Source organism: Xiphophorus maculatus, chromosome 12, assembly GCF_002775205.1.
Source record: "Xiphophorus maculatus strain JP 163 A chromosome 12, X_maculatus-5.0-male, whole genome shotgun sequence".
NCBI classification, from domain to species: domain Eukaryota; kingdom Metazoa; phylum Chordata; class Actinopteri; order Cyprinodontiformes; family Poeciliidae; genus Xiphophorus; species Xiphophorus maculatus.
Window position 1 is genome coordinate 3,879,682 of NC_036454.1, and position 18,194 is coordinate 3,897,875.

The 18,194-nt window shown below is 38.2% G+C and overlaps 1 protein-coding gene across 2 annotated transcripts in view; it reads left to right on the forward strand.

Annotated features, from left to right (window-relative positions):
• The window catches only part of LOC102217056 (A disintegrin and metalloproteinase with thrombospondin motifs 3-like), a 191,407-nt gene that overhangs the window by 65,195 nt on the left and 108,018 nt on the right, over positions 1–18,194 (forward strand). For both annotated transcript variants that reach the window (XM_023343569.1, XM_023343570.1), the window contains exon 4: positions 7,447–7,603. In XM_023343569.1, the coding sequence (XP_023199337.1) occupies positions 7,447–7,603 (157 nt within the window). The remainder of the gene's footprint in view (positions 1–7,446; positions 7,604–18,194) is intronic.

Genomic DNA, 18,194 nt, shown 5'->3' on the forward strand with positions numbered 1-18,194 from the left:
TACACGTTTTATTTTTATGTCAGAGAAACAGATTTTAGCTGATTTGGAGTCAGAAGTCACTGATTCTGTCATAAATTTTAAATAAATTACATTAAAGTGATTGACTGTACCAATGTGACCCTGAAAAATAAAAATAAATTTGTTTAGTTTGAAACTTTTAACACACTTAAGCTGCAGGCAGCAGGATCAGGTTGTGGATGATGATGTTTTTCACTGCTTGTTTAATTCAGTTGTGATGATAATATCACAGCTTTAAACCACTTTCATCCATATGAGATGGGAACAGTTTATGTTTTTATGTTGCTGCATCTTCTTCCTTTGGAGATAATTCATCATATTAAATTAAATTTTCTTTCTCAGATCTGTTTCCTTCTGTATTTTACAGATTTTTTTTAGCTCCATGTACATTAATATCACCCAAAAATCCAGTTATCAGTAAATAAGACTTTTTCTCTATGCAGTGCAAAATAACATTGAGTCCTGTTTATTTAATAACACTGAGATAAAATACCTGTGATGTAATAATGAATCTCTTGACCTTAGATTGAACATTGATGAACAAACGTGATATTCTTTCTTTTGAATGAATATTTCAGCAGCAACTCAGCAGACATGGCATTTCTCAAACGACGTTCATTATGGATTTCCGGCCTTTTATTGAATCCATAAGTTGCTTTGATTCGTCAGGATAACTGGAAGAGGGCCTATAAATTCAGTTTATTTGTAATTCACACCAATATTCACCAATTTCCAAAGAGTAGAGACGAATATGGAAAACTAAAAGTGCTAAAATAAAAACTAAATGCAGTTTAAAGCAGAAGTTTACATACACCAAATTAAATCAGACCAAACTTCTCTTGTTCTAGGTTGGTTAACTAATGATTATTTTATTTATCGACCAAAATACGTGGTAAGATTTAGCATTTTTTGTAGACTGTTTACCAAATAAGATTTATATTTATTAAAATCACATATTATTGTCACTTCACAATTATTGCTAAAATCCCAACAAAAAAATCTGTTGAAGTTTTTTTTTGTTAAAATTCAAGATAAAAGAGGGAAAATGTCAATGCAGTGGTACTTTCAAAAGCCTCTTTATGAGAGCTAATGTTTTTAAATGATGAAGTTTAGCTGTAGGTTTCATGTTCTTGCTGTGCATCAGTCGGCGGCTGCTCTCGACTCGAAGTTGTGAAGTTGAGGATTTATAAAACATAAATGAAATGATGAAAAATTGATGTTCTTTTTTTTCCATCTCCTCTGTGCGAAGAGATGAACATTGCTTTCACTTTCATGGCCAGTAAATCAGGCTTTTCTGTATTGATTTTGTTTCTTCTGCCTTTCTAATACTTATGCACAAAACTCCAGTGAAAACTGAAAAAGTTTTTTTTAAACAACATTTTCAGCCAACATTTACAGTTTGTTTGAAATAGCAAAGAGCTTTAATTTTCTGAAGCAGTCCTTTATTGGGCGTAAGGCTAAGCCTTCATCAATATGAATAGTGTCTGCTACGTTTGTTACAGAATGACATTTTCAGCGGTGAAAGCTGCAATATGTAAACATGTATATGTAAAAATGTAATGTGAGACAGATAATCTGTGAAAAGACCAATCTCCTCCATCTTTTCCCTGAACTGCTATTACTGTCTGAAAAAAGCACCAAAAACAACCAATCAGAGCTAGGAGGCGGGTCTTATTGATGTCAATCAACCTTATGAACGTGCTACTAAATATGCTAATGATGTGGAAAAACTCACCATTACAGAAAAACTGTTTTTCCACTGTCCCAAGAGCCAGGGATCTTGTTCACGAATGGGGGAAGAAGGGAGCGGGAGATCGACAGGCGGATTGGCGCAGCGTCTGCTGTCAAGCGGGCGCTGTACCGGTCCGTCGTGGTGAAGAGAGAGCTGAGCCAAAAAGCGAAGCTCTCGATTTACCGGTCTATCTACGTTCCCACCCTCATCTATGGTCATGAGCTTTGGGTCATGACCGAAAGAACGAGATCGCGGATACAAACGGCCGAAATGGGTTTTCTCCGTAGGGTGGCTGGGCTCTCCCTTAGAGATAGGGTGAGAAGCTCAGTCATCCGGGAGGGACTCAGAGTAGAGCCGCTGCTCCTTCACATCGAGAGGAGCCAGTTGAGGTGGCTCGGGCATCTGGTCAGGATGCCTCCTGGACGCCTCCCTGGTGAGGTGTTCCGGGCACGTCCCACCGGGAGGAGGCCCCGGGGAAGACCGAGGACACGCTGGAGGGACTATGTCTCTCGGCTGGCCTGGGAACGCCTCGGGATTCCCCCGGAAGAGCTAGAAGAAGTGGCCGGGGAGGGAAGTCTGGGCCTCAGTTCTGAAGCTGCTACCCCCGCGACCCGACCTCGGATAAGCGGAAGAAGATGGATGGATGGATGGATGGATGTTTTTCCACTGTTTATCTGTGTCCAGCATTTATGACAGGCAGCATAGCACAGAGCAAAGGGCATGATTGACAGCACTAAGACCCACCTCCTGGTTCTGATTGGTTGTAGTAGTTAGTACTGGGAGCACTGGGAGAAGTCAAAGAAGCTCAGTTTTTTCATAGATTATCTGTCTCATATTAAACTGTCATGACATCGTTACTGTTTCATCAAATATGTACAAAAATATATATATTTTTAAAGTTAAATACTGCAGCGTTGAGAGGACACGACTGCACTGAATCTGAAGTTTTTGCCATTTGTGTGACGGACAGAGTTACAGATTCATCCCAGTAGGAGTTTGTTAGTAGGCCTCTTTGGGTAAAGGTTGGTGGGTTTTTTTGTTTTTTATGAATCAGAGTGTAAAATGAGTTGCAGTTCATGTTTGATGAAGCCCAACGCGTCAGAGAATCTCAGTGGACTTTTGTTTGAAGGATCTTTAAAGCGTTTCGGTGACATCCAAGGCCGTCCTGTTTGAGTCTTTCAGAATAAATTGTTGCTTGTTAATAATTGATGAGGAGGCAGATGAGTGGAAGTAAACGGGTGAATCGGAGGTGGTGGAGTGATTTACAGAGGATCATTTGGTTTCCTCGCGTCTCAATGCTGGTGGTTGTAAAGAATTTTAAATAAGTTCATTGTGAGTTTAGCTGCGTTTCGGTGTGATTGTGCTGCTGACACGCAGAAATCCTGGAGATGACGTGAGTCTGCAGGCAGGAGATAAAGGCAGACATAATGCTGAGATGGAAACGCCTTCTGTGCACACATTTCCATAAGACTGCAAGCAGAGTAAACTCATTCAACAATAATAATTGGTTTATGTTGTCATTACTACACCTGGCAATTTGTTGAACGCAACGTTGTTGCTGTTGCTGTGTTTCTTACAATGCACAGCAGCACTTCTGTGTTATACGTCTGTCCTTGCCTTTTCTCTGACATGACAGTTCCGGCGCTCTGCTGCAGAATACAATAACACAGGTATTAAATCAGTTCTGTGGATTTAAATATTCATGTCTGTGGAGCATGAACAGATTCCTAAATTTGCATACTGTATAGAGTCAACAAGATAAAGTGCTGCATGACGTTATGTGGCTAAGTTAGCTTTGAAGCTCTCATTGGGTTTAAATTGGCTTTATAGCAACTTGTTGGTTTTCCAGTGACAACTACAAACTCAGACAAACAAGTTATGGACGACTTGTTGACTTTAAGCTTTGAATATGGCACACTTTAAAATAAATTTGGAATGCAGTTGGACAAAAGTTGGTCAGGATTAAAATATTTTACTGACTGAAATAAATAGCGTTAAAAAAGCTTGGGAGGATGTTGAACTTTGACCTAGCAGGTAGGAGGGTGAGAAGAATGCCTGTTCTGTCAACTACAGAACTACAAAAGAAGACTTTATCATATTTACAGTCAAATCCAAAATCATTTGAATATATTTTTCTTCTTTTTAAATGTATGTTTCTATTTACATTTTCTTAGAAAATACTATGATGAGTTAGGGCTGAAAAACCAGCCAAAACCAGCATTTTGATATCAAAAATTGCGGATATTTATAATTATTGATTTAAAGAATGAGTTGCTAGGCAACCAAAGAGTGAGTGAGTTAATTGATGCCAGACACCTTGCGATGCGATGAGGTTGTCTATCGGCTGTATTTTGCAAAACTGCAATAGAAAAACTTTTTTTCGCATCATATAAGTCACATAATCAACAACAGGATGTTACTACTGACAGAAATGACAAAAAAGAAGGAAGTGGTTGGAGGATGATGGTGTGGCTTGTTTTTTTAATGAGCAAGCTTATACACATGTGTTTTAATTCCCTTTTTGTTTTGTAAAAAGGGAATTACTGGAATTGCAAATTTGTTTTTTCAAGATTAGTGGAATATCAACAAAGTTTTGCAAACATTTGTAATGGAAACGCAGCAGAACACTGAAGCTCGAGGACTGGAGTTTGACACCTGACGTGAGATCAGTTCAAACTTCTTTTTTAAAAATCCAAATTAGTTTTTTTTTGCAAAATTTATACTCAAACAAGGAATTTTTGTAAGTATATAAACATAGTGTTTTAACTAAGAGTTGGACATTGCTGAATTACAACAAAGTTTTCTGAAAACATTAATTCTGCTCATTAATATATGTATTTTGTGCAGAACTAGTTGTAATGGCAACAAATGGCAACATGTGGGAGTTTCTACTGGCAGTTAAAGGAAGCACATCGACTTCAGGATTTTTCAGAAAGCTGTAAGGATGATTAATCACATGGAAATTAGACCAAAATTCCTTTAATTTGAGCTCCAAGGAGTTTCCCTCATAAGGAATGAAGCCAAGTGACAGATGGACACCTAAAATGATCCACTTTCAGACATGATAAGTGAAACATCATTAAGTATGGAAGAGATTTTGGCATGCACACCTGCTTTTTGTCAGAAGACACATGGTCCTGCAGGGCTGGCACACACACACACACACATTTAGTTGTTTTATTAATGTGACCTGGGAGCGTCTGCCACAAACTTTGCGTGTTAAAGTGAACACAAATATAAACTGGCTCAGCCGGCTGCTCCTGTAGAGGGAGGAGAAGATGAGGCTCTGCAGATCAGGGACCGAAGGAGGTAAAAGTCACTTCATTCTGTCGGCGACTTGTAAAACCCCAAATGTGTTTAGACAAAAGAATGGAGGAAGAAGTCACCAAGCAGGCATTATGGGGCCAAAAGTTTCACCGTCCGATCCGGAGCCGGAGCGGATTCCTTAGAGGATCCGCTAAAATAACATGTACAGATAAACATCCCAGTTTCTCCTCTGTCAATAGATATACCATCATTTGGGTTTCTTTTTCTCATAATTCATGCTGCTGGTTATGGTACAAAGTGTAAAAAAGTTTTTTAAAGCGGCATCATTACATGTAAAATCAACATTTTTTAGCTTTCCATCATGTTATAATGTTATTCCATCATCATAAACATACCTGGAGTGTTGCTTTGATTCTTTCATGCATGTCTGAGAAATTCTTTAATCTCCATGGCAACCTTTCTGCTGTGAAAAACACCTATTTGGACCTAGCTCCGCCTTTGAGATGCAGCTCTTCCCCCACTCGGCTCCTTCAGACTAGCCAGCAGCAATTAGCAAACACCCGGTGGAACATCAGCTGAGCTCATTATAGGAGCTACTTCTCAGTGAAACTCTGGTAATAATGTTGCTAAAGGTTAATAGAGGAGCCATGTTGGGATGACTTCTGGAAAGCGGTATTTCAGAAAGAGCTGGAGTTTCTTAAAGAGACAGAGGCCCAATTTCAAGGCCCTAAATTACAAAGTCAAATTTATTTTAAATCATGTTTGATATATAGTGTATAGGATTTTTATAACAGCTGAGGGTGACAAAGTTACTTGATTGTGCTATAAAATGGCACCATGTGTCTTGAAAACACATAATACCGCCCCTTTAGATCCCCAGAATTTGCTGGAGGAAATAAATATGTGGGTCAACAGTTACTGTAAGTGTTGATATAAATGTGTAAAAAGGCTTTCACCATCACAACAGTTCTTCTCTACGCCATCTACTGATGGAGTCAGAGTCTTGTAGCTCCACCAGATCTTTGCTAATTGCTGCTGGCTAGTTTGAAGGAGCTGAGTGAATGAGGCATGTGGAATCATAGGGAATCACACCCAGGATGACCGCATTAAGGACTAGAGTCTCAAATTTAAGGTTGGATTATTGAAATGAATTATTCAGAGTGAGATTACATTATTGAAATTAAACATTAATAACTTAAAGATTCTTTCCACATCTTCCCCATCAGTCCCTGCCTGTGTGCAGCGCTGTGTTGTTATCATTGGCGTTTTGCTGAAAGCAGTCACCAAGGCTGTTTTAACAGACGCCTGATGTTTCAGGATCACCTGCAGACATGACACTGGCTCCACCACATCATTTAGATTTAATGAGTCCCACATCCAGTTTGTACATTATTTCACTTAAAAGCAGGCCCCTCATATTTCCGCTCTAAATAAGAAACATGGCTGGTTTCTTATTGCAGGAAATCTGCAGGCTGCAGGTAGCCATCGCTGAGCATGTTTGCTCCACTGTGCCTCTAATGACGCTCAGGTTTCTGATCTCCACCAGCGGTTGTTGGGTAACAAGGCGATAATTACAGACAGATGGAAAAATGCTGAAAAACCAATAAAAACATCTGACGGTGTCGCAGAGATGTTTTCACACTGGAAACAGATTCTTCTGTGGATAAACCGTTGAATATTGCATCAGCACATCTGCTTTTTCACTCTCCTATATTTTATTCATATTCAACTGGGGCGGTGTTTTGTCAGACATTTTGTTGTGTGTAGATTAGGGCTGCAACTAATCAGTTCATTTAGCGATTAATATAAAAAAATGGTGCACTCTACAGATTTTACAATCTTTTCTTAATAACAGAACTACATTAAAATATGCAAATGAATAATTCAATTTCTGTTTTATTTAATAAAATAAGCATTTTCTTGCCTAAAACGCCTTAACACAGCATTTCTTTTGTAAATTTGAACCAGGTGAAGCTAAAACTATCCAAACATATTCGCAGACAAAGGTGGGTTTATCTTAAATGTAAATGGTACTTTTAATAGTTTTGGCTTAGTTACTGCTCTAAATATGTTGTTTTTTTCACCAAATGGCCTCTTTTTTTGAGTTTGTACTTCAGTTAACGATTACTTAATGACAAAAATTAGCTGACAATTATCTCAGTAATCGATTAATCATGATTATTTGTGTCATTCCTAGTGTAGATTCATAGTTAACAATATAAAAAACAGATTGTGGATGTGTTTCTTGTCATCTTTCAGGTAAAACCAGTCATGCAGTTTCTCATAATAATTGAGAAAAACCTGAAATATCCGGACGTTAATGTTTGATTACAGTAAATAACAGAAAGACATTGAAGCTTGATTTTTTTTTCCTCTCAGAACTGCGTCTTTGTGGTTCTGCTCACTCATAGCGACCCGTTCTGTTCCAGGCTGGGATGATCCGAACCGACTCGGATGAGTATTTTATCGAGCCGCTGGAGAAAGGCACTCAGGAGATGGAGGACCAGGGCCGGGTCCATGTGGTGTACCGCCGGTCGGCGCTGCTGCAGCCCCCCTCTGACAACTCACTGGATTACCAGCTGCAAGGTAGGAGGGCGACTGACGAAAAACACTGCTTACAGGATAGACTGACATCAACTGGTGCTGCTGGGTTACACAAACTTGATCTCTTTTCTTAAAGTGGGAGCAATAACTTCCAACAAATTTCTCATGAAATGTGTTTTCTTGTATAAAAAATTTTGTAATCAGGTTGAATGATTGCTAATTATTTGTGTTCTGACTGTAAGCAGCAGCTATTTTCTGCTATTTACCTAAGCTGAAGAAAACAGAGGGAATTATTGTTAATTTTAATTTTTTTGCAAACAAACAAGAAATGGATGGAGCTAAAACATAATATCAAAAACAAGACACAGATTCCCTCAATAGAAGTGGATTCACAGCACACGTTGTTGCAACCTCAAACATCCATGTTTTTATTGGGATGGAAAACATATCATGACATAGGCATTTCATGTCAGTCAACATTGATAATTATTGATTAGTTTTTTGTCTTAATTATCTGAAATGCTGCCAAACTGGTTGCCTGATATTTTCTGTTTTTTATTTTTAAGCAGTTATGAAACATGAAGGCAAAACCTGAAACTGCTGCTGTGCAAGTTACTCAACAGGTTGTTGCTAGGTAACCAAAGAACGAGTGAGTTGCTAGGTAACCAAAGAGTGAGTGAGTTAGTTGATATATCCAACCTTGCTTAGCTGGCCATGAGAGTTTGAGCTAAAGTCTTTCCTCTGCCTTCATTTCCCAGAATGCTGTGCGGTTCTGGATCGGAGTTCAGCAAAATTATTGAACATTTTATCAATCAGACGTATTATCTGTTGATATTGATCATGTGTCTGTTGTGATATCTATTGTTATTGATTTATTGTCCAGCCCTAGATGTATGACAGACCCACCATTGTTTCTATGGCAGAATATGGTGGAGGCAGTATGATGCTGCGGGCCGGTTTTTTTATGAAAATGAAAAGGGAAATGATCTGAGCGGAATAAAGGGTGAACAGAGTTAAATACTAATCGTTTATGGAAGAAAACTTGTTAGATTGGGTTACAGTGGAGTGGATTAAATAAAAGCATTTTTATCTGTTAGCGTGGTCCAGTCAAAGTCCAGAGATTATTCAAATTTGATTTGGAAACTCTGGAAAGACTTGCTGTTCAGATGAATAATGGAAAAAAAAACTTTAATCTTTGACTTTGTAAAATTGGCAGAAACCTACCACAAAAAGTTGTTTTTAAATCGTAAAAAACATAAAATTCACGTATCACATTCTCTGCTTTAGTTTTTCACTACTTTGTGTTGATAGATGGCCATAAAATGAACTGAACTTTGTAGCTTTGATTATATTTCATAACAATAAGAACAGCATTGTAACTTATAGTCACCACCATTCATTTACCTTTATCATCACTTTTATTGTCATTACAATAAATACAACAAAATATTGATAAAAACTTGAACTTTGTAACACCCATGATCACAGCTATATATGCAGTATCAATGTATTGGGAAAAGCACAGTTTTTCAGATCAGAAAAACTCGATCAGTTGATACTCAGGCTGTAGCGACCCCTGGTGGTGGCAAAATGATACAGCTTTCTCTTTGTTTGCAGTAAAAGGAAAAAATAGCAATCATACTTTTTGTTTGAGGGGCAAAATACAGCTAAAACTAAATCTAAACTCACGAATCCTGATAATGAGCAACCAAGGAATGGAACTGTAGCACAGCAAATGATACAGGAAGTTAGAAAAGTAGTTAAAAGGTATTATTTCTGGTAATTTTGATGTTGTTCAGTAAGACGAATATCCAACACAGAGTTGACTCTGTCTCTCACCAACCTGCTGCATTGTCCATCTGTTAATGTGACTCCATGCCGCCCAGCGTCCACCTCCATCTTCATTCATATACAGAACCAATAAACTGGTTATTACGATGTTATGACATGCAGGATGTGAGTAAATATGTGTTCAGTAATCATGAATACAGAACAGCAGGCATTCTTAGTCTTAATGTTTGACTTTCTTCACTTTCATCAAATGTTTTTCTCAGCAAACTATCTGCTGGCAGAACTGTTTGTCCTTCAGTTTGTGTGTCCAAAATTATATTTTTCATTTTGCCTTACACCAACAAATGAACTGTAAATTAATGGCAGGTTTATTTATCTCTGAGTTTTCAGTCATCTTAGGCAGGCAGAAATTACAACAACATAAAGTAATAATGAGAGAAAGATTATCTGCTACAGTCAATGTCCAATTTTATGGAAACTTGCAATAATTAAACTAAACCAACCAATGTTCTTCATTTATTTATTTATTTTTATTGGACTTTATTTGAAAAGGCATACACCTAACATGAAGTCCTCCGTTTACGTTTCTTTTTAAGACTCAAAATGATTCTGTTAGCATTAAAAATCTGATACACAATTTCTGCTTTTGAGAAAGCTAATTTTCATACGAGTCTGTTCAAACTAGCCTTTTAATTAGCCACATGCTAACCAATATTTGGTTAGTCTGATGTGAAACAACAGAAATCCTTATTTAGGGAAGTCGTGCACAAAGTAAATAATTTAGCAAATCTTTCTCTTACAGACTAATTCTGCCAATAATGCTCTGCATCATTAGCAACTCGCTGTGTGTTTCATGTTAGCCTGTTTTTAGCTTCTTTTTAACAATATGAAGCTAACATGCTGTTGCAGCACACAGAAGCTCAGCCCCATTATTTATCACTGCCTGATCTGATCACTTTTCTTAACCTGCCTCTGGGAAATGAATGGAGGCAAACGAAGGAAAACATGTTCAAAACCCAAACAGCGTACGCTTCCTTCTAAGTGAAAATGGAGGAACAGTAGATTAAAGGGGTAACGTGGTGTGTGATTGATGCTGTGGGAGATTATGACCGTAAGGCACCACCGCCATGGCTGTGGGATTATTTTCTCTGCTCCCTCCTGGGATGTTTAGTGTTGATTGGATTTCTTACCTTTCACCAGCTCAGTTTCTGTCGGAGGATTGTTGAATTGATTTTATGGCTCTCCTGTTGGCCGTGACACCAGACCTGTAATTCATCCTTTTCCTTATCATCTGCTGCTGTGATCCTGAAGCTAAACACACAAACTGACCTCAAGAAAACATATTTAATCCACCACAGCCCAAAGGTGGATGAATGGAAACAAATATAATGAACAGGTATCTTTACGTGAGTATAGGCAAAGATATTTTTAGCAGTTAGCAGTAGAGATGCCACACTATTAGTCTTCTTTGCTTGGCAACAGCAGCTGAGCTTCTATTACAAATGTTCAGAAAACGTAGTTGATAGTTGATATTCTGCTATCATTGAAAAAACACAATTTTGCAATTGTTGTATTCCCATTACATAAGAAATAAACTAAAATCACACGTAAATAAGTTTGTTCATGTGATAAGTCATTAAAAAACATTCAGCACCGGCCGTTTATGTGCAGAAAGGATTTTCAAAATAAGAATAATTTTGATACAGCAGAAAAGCCACCTGATACTAGCACAAACAGTTGTATAGAAAAACATGACATCTTTTAAAAACTGAGAAGCTAATTTGTTTTCGTAATTGGAATTTGAGCAATTATATGATCAATGGAAACACAGTTAGTGTTCACAGTAACCTGTTTTCTCCAATTCGCTGATATAGATAGTTTAATTTTTAGTGGGGTTTTATTTTGAGTAAATTGTTCCTTTTTCAGCTGTAGAGCATATCGGGAAGCTAGCAGATTCTGTTTCTTACAATCGTTCTGGATGCTGAGCCTTGTGTGTGGTCAGGATGCTGTGTTTGTTTTGGCATCTTCACTTCCTGTTGTGAGGGTTGAGGGTCAGGCTGAAGCTGCTGGGCCACTCAGCAGCAGAGCGCGTCCAGTTCGCCACAAGCAGAACCGTTTCCTGAAAAAGCAGCTAAAGTTTCTTCATTATACCTCCAAAACATTGGCTCAACAAAACCAGGATAAATGATCAATTTAATTGTGTTTATGGTATCTTATTGTTTCTGTTGGAAGCCCAGAGGTGATGAATTTTAGTGGAAGCATCTCCTTAATGCCTGATATGGACCCAGAACTGGAGTCATATTTCTGAAATTAGATATTTTTTACTTTGATTAGTTGGATGACACACTATTCGTTGGGATTTTATTAAAATATGTTCAGATTCATAAGGTATACCTTGCTAATTTGTTCAGAACAAATGTCTTTGTGGTTATAAACAATTAATCAAATAAAGATGAGTTTGATAATTTCCATTCTGATAATGAACATTTTTGAAGGGCAATTCTGTTTACACAATCCATTTCATTTATGGTTTTTGTTGTCTGACTTTTATTTGTTCATTTTCATACCATTTTTATTTTATTGTCAGATTCAAGTTATTTCTGTGACCACTGTGGGTTTTTCTTTTATTAAGCAAAGGGCACCAATTTTGTCCAGGAGTGTGTTTGGTTGAAAGCTTTTAAATCAGAGGATTACTGTCACTCATTCATTCTCTTATCCGCAGTACGATCTTCATATGCAGGGACAGATGACGTTTGCATTATGCACGTTTCTCTGTCATAAATCAAGGAAATATAAATTCAGCCACTTACTTGCTTTACTAGTAGTCTTCAGTCTTCTACTATAACTGTGTCTGGACATTTAGCCGTTCTTCTTGGTACAATTGATGCAGTTCAATCAAACTAACTGGTTTCCTGGCACACATCCAGTTTTAAATATAGTTCTCAAACTTTTAAGTCTGCTGCGGTTGGAGTCCTTTCATTAGCTTGATGCTAGCTTGTTTTATTTATTACAAAACCTGTTTGTTTGTTTGTTTTAAACACCTGGGCATGTGCCAGGAAACCAACAGATTAAATAAACAGCCAATTCTGCTAATAAAATTATCATGACATTCATCTTTCTTCTGACTGTATGAAAACTTATGACCTGTTTCTGTTTGGTAGTTCTCGAACCAAAAGTTCTCCACTTTCTGAACATCTAGTTGTGTTTTCCTTGCATGTGTTGCAGCTGAATGAATAATTTCTTCTTTGAAACTGCAGGTTGTGAGAAAAGCTGGGATGTTTTTGTTCGTGTATCTCAGAGCCCCATCGACTGTTTTTATTGTTAATTGAACGCAGTTATTGTTGTGGTTTGAAGTCAGAAACCTGCAGCAGGATCTGAGCTGCACGTTGAAGTTTAGTTCATCCCTTGATCAAAGTCAAAAGGCCAGAGAACTTAAAAAAAAACTCAATAAATTTGAGCCTTTTGATCTGGATTTAATCTCTGGACCTGGTTAATGTTTCACCTCAACACCAGAACCTTCTCTGCTGCTTTGACTGAGTTTTGATCAAGCCAGTTGGATTTACTGTATTTTGTTTCAATCAGTGTCACAAATTTATCAAAACCTAATATAAACTACAAATTTATTGCTTTTCCTGTTGAATGACTTATAACACACCAGTTAATCTTAATCAACTTTAACCAGAAAAGTTAATCAGGGATTATTAATACATTATTTACATGTTTTTATTTCTAAATGAGCAAAATTAGACTTTCATATTCCAAAAAAGGGAGGATTGTTTCTTTGCTGTCAAATCTCAGAGTCAGAGGTAAGAGCATTGTTTTAATGTACAGTGGATTATTCCCACAATGATTTATGGGTAAATTTTTAAGCACTAATCTGCACAAAAATATTAACTATTCTCTAAGAACCAAAAAATGTGACAGATGTTGCAATTTTGTTCCAAAAAAATGCTGTGTTTTGAACGTTTGTACATGGATCAAATAGGATCAGATTTGTCTCTCCATCCATCTGAGTCAGAGCTGAAGAGCAGCGTTGTGTTTAGCATCGTTACCTTGCAGCAACAAGGTTCCTGGTTTGTATCCCTGCTCTTGTTCTTCCTGTACAGGTAATCAGGTTTCCTTCTGCGCTACAAGAACTGAACTCTGCATTCACACCAGCCCCGTTTAGTTCACTGTAGTCAAACTCTGGTTTGTTCATCTAGAAAGCCTGGTTCGTTTGGTGAGGTGTGAACACTTAATCAGACCAAAAAAGTGAACTCTGGTCCACCTACAAACCTCGGTCTTGGTTATGTTCAAGTGAACTCTGGTGCTGTTTAAATGCATGTGAACACCAAGCAGACCGGAAACCACTTCAGAAGTAGGAAGTAGACTGCCGCAGGGCATCTTGGGTAAATACAACTAAAACAAACACATAAGCCTAGCGTTAGTGGAAGAAATGACTTGCTGTTAACAGCGCATTAAATTAAAATAAATATCAGTTTTTTGACTTCATTTCACAGCCTCAGGACATTATTCTGGCTAAACAGACATCAGAAAGTTAAAAACTGAGACCCCAAAGATAAAACAGTCTGAAACCTTTAGGCTACAGCATGGAAAACTGGATCCTCAGATCCTGAGATGGTGACCTCAGCTGTGGGAACCGTGCCGTTAGCAGGTCACACCAGAGAGAAACTCTACCTCCTGTTTATGCAACAGGAATCTAAGCAAATAATTCTCCAGATCTCTCCTTTATTTTGGCAGTTTTTCCTCTGAAGCGTGTAGAAACAAGATTCTGAAGGCACTCCTGGAAGGAAAAACAGTTGGGAACAGTTTTTGTTTTCCTATAAAACACATTTCTGTAGCAGAGGTACCAAAGAAAGCAGATGTAAGCAGGAAGGATTACTCTGCTGAGGTGATAATAATCATCCTAAACATTGTTTCTTTGCAAAGCTGTCGAAGATCAACAGTTTGATTCTTTGGACAGATTTATATCTGAAAGTACTGCCACTGATATTTAATAGTGTTTATTTATTTTTAGTTTTTATTTAAGTTTCTGCTGCATCTGTTCTGTGAGGAAAAGTGTTTTTATATTCCTTGATGTACAGCTATCGTTTGAACTGCATAGCTACTCTTTGTGGTCACAAACGGTAATATTTTTACTTTCTACTTTCACCAGATGCAGGTAAAAATTTCTTGGATTTGATAGATACTATTAATATTTAGACACACCCCTCCGAGTGCAGAGGGCCACATAAAAAGCTACGGTGCGCCATGTTCTGTCCCAGGCCTTCAGTTTGACACCTGTGGCTTAAGGTGTAGAAACAATTCAGGCAAACAGGAAAAAAATATAAAAATGTAGTTTTTAGGAACTTTGCTGTGCCTAAATTAGCTACTAACAGAAGAAAACGTTTTTTCTTGTTGGTGTATTTAATTAATCAAGAATACAGGAAGGAATGAAGAGTAAAATGTTACAGGAATGCGATTTACTTCCTAAATTCTCCTGTTTCTTTTCATCGAAGGGAAATGAATGATTTCCACCTGAATATGAACGTCTGCACCATAAACTCCATTCTGTGGCCAAATCTTTGTGTCATTTGTTCTGTTTCTGTGGAGCCGTTCAACGTTTCCTCTCTGACTCTGGAGCGAGTTCAGAGTTTAAAAGCATTGAACCAGTTCCTGTGTAAATTCTTCGGAGGCCTCTGGCTTCTGAAAATGAACGCTCCAGGACAGCATCCAGGCTGAATCGAAGTCGTAAAGTCGGTGGATGATGGAGTCTGAGCAGCTGTTTCCAGCAGATTCAGACATGAGGTTTTTTTTCCAGAGTCTGGCTGGAGTCGATGCCAGAGAGACCAAGACGGAGAGCGTTCTCTCATTGGTTGGATGTTGGAGGAGATGAGCAGATAGAGCATGATGGATGAGTCAGAAGTTACATATCTGAAATCTGATCATAAAAGACCAGAGCTGCCTAATGTCACTGCTTCAATGCTGTGTGTAAACAGGTTTTCATGTTTCCAGTAGCAAACACCAAAATTCTGGGTGTCAGTTTTAGTTTTTACTGGTTGGATGAAGAGGCCAGTAGGAGCGGAGTGCACTTTCTCCAGAAAGCTGCAAACTCTGCAAGGCGACAGCTAAAATTTCAAACTAATTGTCTTTGCTTTCCTGAGCTCCATTTAATGAACAGCTTGTGTTCTGAGCCAGGTTGATAAATGCAAATGAATCCTCAGTAGCAACTAATGGCTTTTCTTAATCCACACCTAGCTGCGCTGACTGACTCACCGTGGGGAATGTAAAACCGCGTTGCTCTGAACTTCAGACATGATTCAACTCGACAATGAGCTCATAAAGGAACACATCAGAGTCCAGTTTCTATCAAACCGAGCCGCGCTTCGACTCAGTGTATGTCGACAGGAGCAGAAAATTATTTCTATAATTTCAAAACATTCAAGGTTAGCAGGTGTTTTGCTGGATTGTTAGTGAGGATGGCTTCTCTTAGATATAGTGAGCAGGTAGTTGTAACTGTGTGACCCCATTAGGAGTGTGTGAGACGCCAGCTTTGAGTTCCTCAGTGAATTGTGAGCATCTCCTTTGTGAGCCTCTGAACGCGTCCTCCCCTCGTCTCCTCAGTCATGCCAGTCACGCCTCCACCTGAATCTGCTCTCTCTGTTTGCATCACAAGCCGGCGGATTAAGCAGATATTTTCCAGGTTGCATCACGTCTTCAGAAGTACGAACCCCGCATGCGCCTGATGAGCTCTTTCCATCTTAAACCTGCTGATAATTAGCTGCTCCACACAAAGCCAAGAATCTGGAGGAGGATGGAAAAGACCTTGAGTGTTGTGCAACATCCTGATTTAAAAAAAAGAAAAAGGCTTGCTTAACTCTCATCTAATATGCTTTGTTTGTTTTCCAAAAGTCTTCTGGCAGCTGACTGGTGCATCTTTTTTTTCTTTCTTTCCATCCAGTCTGCAGCAGAAAACCAGATGTTTTAAATTCTTCCTCCTTGTTGCGATCATACATCCGTTCTGTCTTTTACAGACGGCACATTCTCCATCTGTAAGATGGAGAATGTGCTGTTGCAACACTTTTGGTTTTCTTCGCCAACATCTTTGCATTGTGTAAGAATGTGAACGCGGCAGGAACTAGGAATCAGAGAAGCTGGCCAGTGGCAGGGACTCTGTGGTGGAGTTATGTATTTTGAGGTTTTGCTGGTTTTGTTTAAACTTTATGCCTGAAAACATTGATGATTGAGGCAAAACAGATGTTTTAAACACTGAAAATATGAGTTAAAAGCTGCAAAAACAAAATCTTCCCAACCTTTCACTGCTCAGCAAGATATAGGAGCTTGCTTTAAGTCAATTATTACTTAGTTTTGATAAACTGGTAGATTTATTTTACTTGTAACAAGGCATTTTTGCTGCATCTTGTTGAAAAGGTACTTATAAGTTAGTTTAGTTTTATTTCAAGTGTAACAAGATATTTGGACTGGAAACTAGATCAAAAATACTTTGTAATATTTTGTGTTTTTGCAGTGTAGACATACATTAACTTTTCAAAATTTTTTACAACCACAGACTTTCATGTTTTTCATTAAGATTTCATGTGATGGATAAACACAAAGAAACATTTTTATGTATTATTTTAACCACATATGATTGTATTTACTAATTATGTGACTTCTGAAGGTAACTGGTTGCACTAGATTTCATTTTGGGGTATCAGAATAGAAATTGCTGGAAACTAATGCACTTTGCAAAGTTCAGAAACTATAAATTGAGTTTGTCTTATTTGCAGCCATCCCCCAAGCAAAAAACTATGGTGTCCCAGAAGGGTCATGAAAATGCAAAAACCACAATGGAAGTTGAGCTAACTTCTGTTTTAGCATAAAAGACGTTTCATCAACGAGGCAGTTTGAAGTGCTTCACATAACAGAGATAAATCATGGATGAGTTGCTCCAGATCTTGCTAAAACTTTAGGTCTTTAATCCCATAAATGTTCTTCAGGTGACAGAAGACCAACTTTATAACTGACTTTATGTGACTCTGAAGGTTCAGCTCTGAGTCCATCACTAAACCTGTAATAACTGAGGCTGTGCTGATTCTTTTCACATAACTTCTGTTGTGGTTTTTGTTATTGAATTTTTCCTTTTGCATTTTCATCCTTTACCTTCTGGGCCACCGTAGGAAACGATGAGTATATGAAAACACAATCAGGTATTTCTGTCTCTCCAGTGAAAAGCTCAGAAACTGCAGACGGAATCATTGAAGAAACCCTGAAATTTTCAGTGCAGGTCTGAGTTTGTGAGATTTTTTTCCTGCCCTGCTCGTTATCAGGAACTCGACCTTGAGTTGTGCAACAGCAGCAGCTGAACGCTCTCCAGGCAGGTTCGTCTCCTCAGTCAGTACATTGTATTCCCATCCAGAACCAGCACAGTCTGAATTGTTATTATGATTCGCTATGTTTGGCCATGATGGAGAATTAAACACAAAATGAACACTAATAATAATTTAAGAGAGCCTCCCATCCATATTCAACCATAGAGAATAGAAATCCATCTCTCCCATCTGCCATCTCTTGAAGGATATTTTCTCTTTGGTATTTCTGAATCATGACCTCTGACCTTAACAAAGTGAAGCATGCAGTGCTGAAATGTGGCTCTGTTCATTATGTGACCTCCTGGATGAAGCATCAAGCTGGTTTTGGACTAATTTCTTCTCCTGTGAAGGTTCTCCACTCTTCAATTTCCACAGTGACTTACTGAGAGCTTTTAAAATGACTTTGTAACATTTTCCAGACTGATAGATGTTTGTGACTTTCTCATCTGTTCCTGAAGTGTGATGGATGACTTGTTGCTTTTTGAGATATT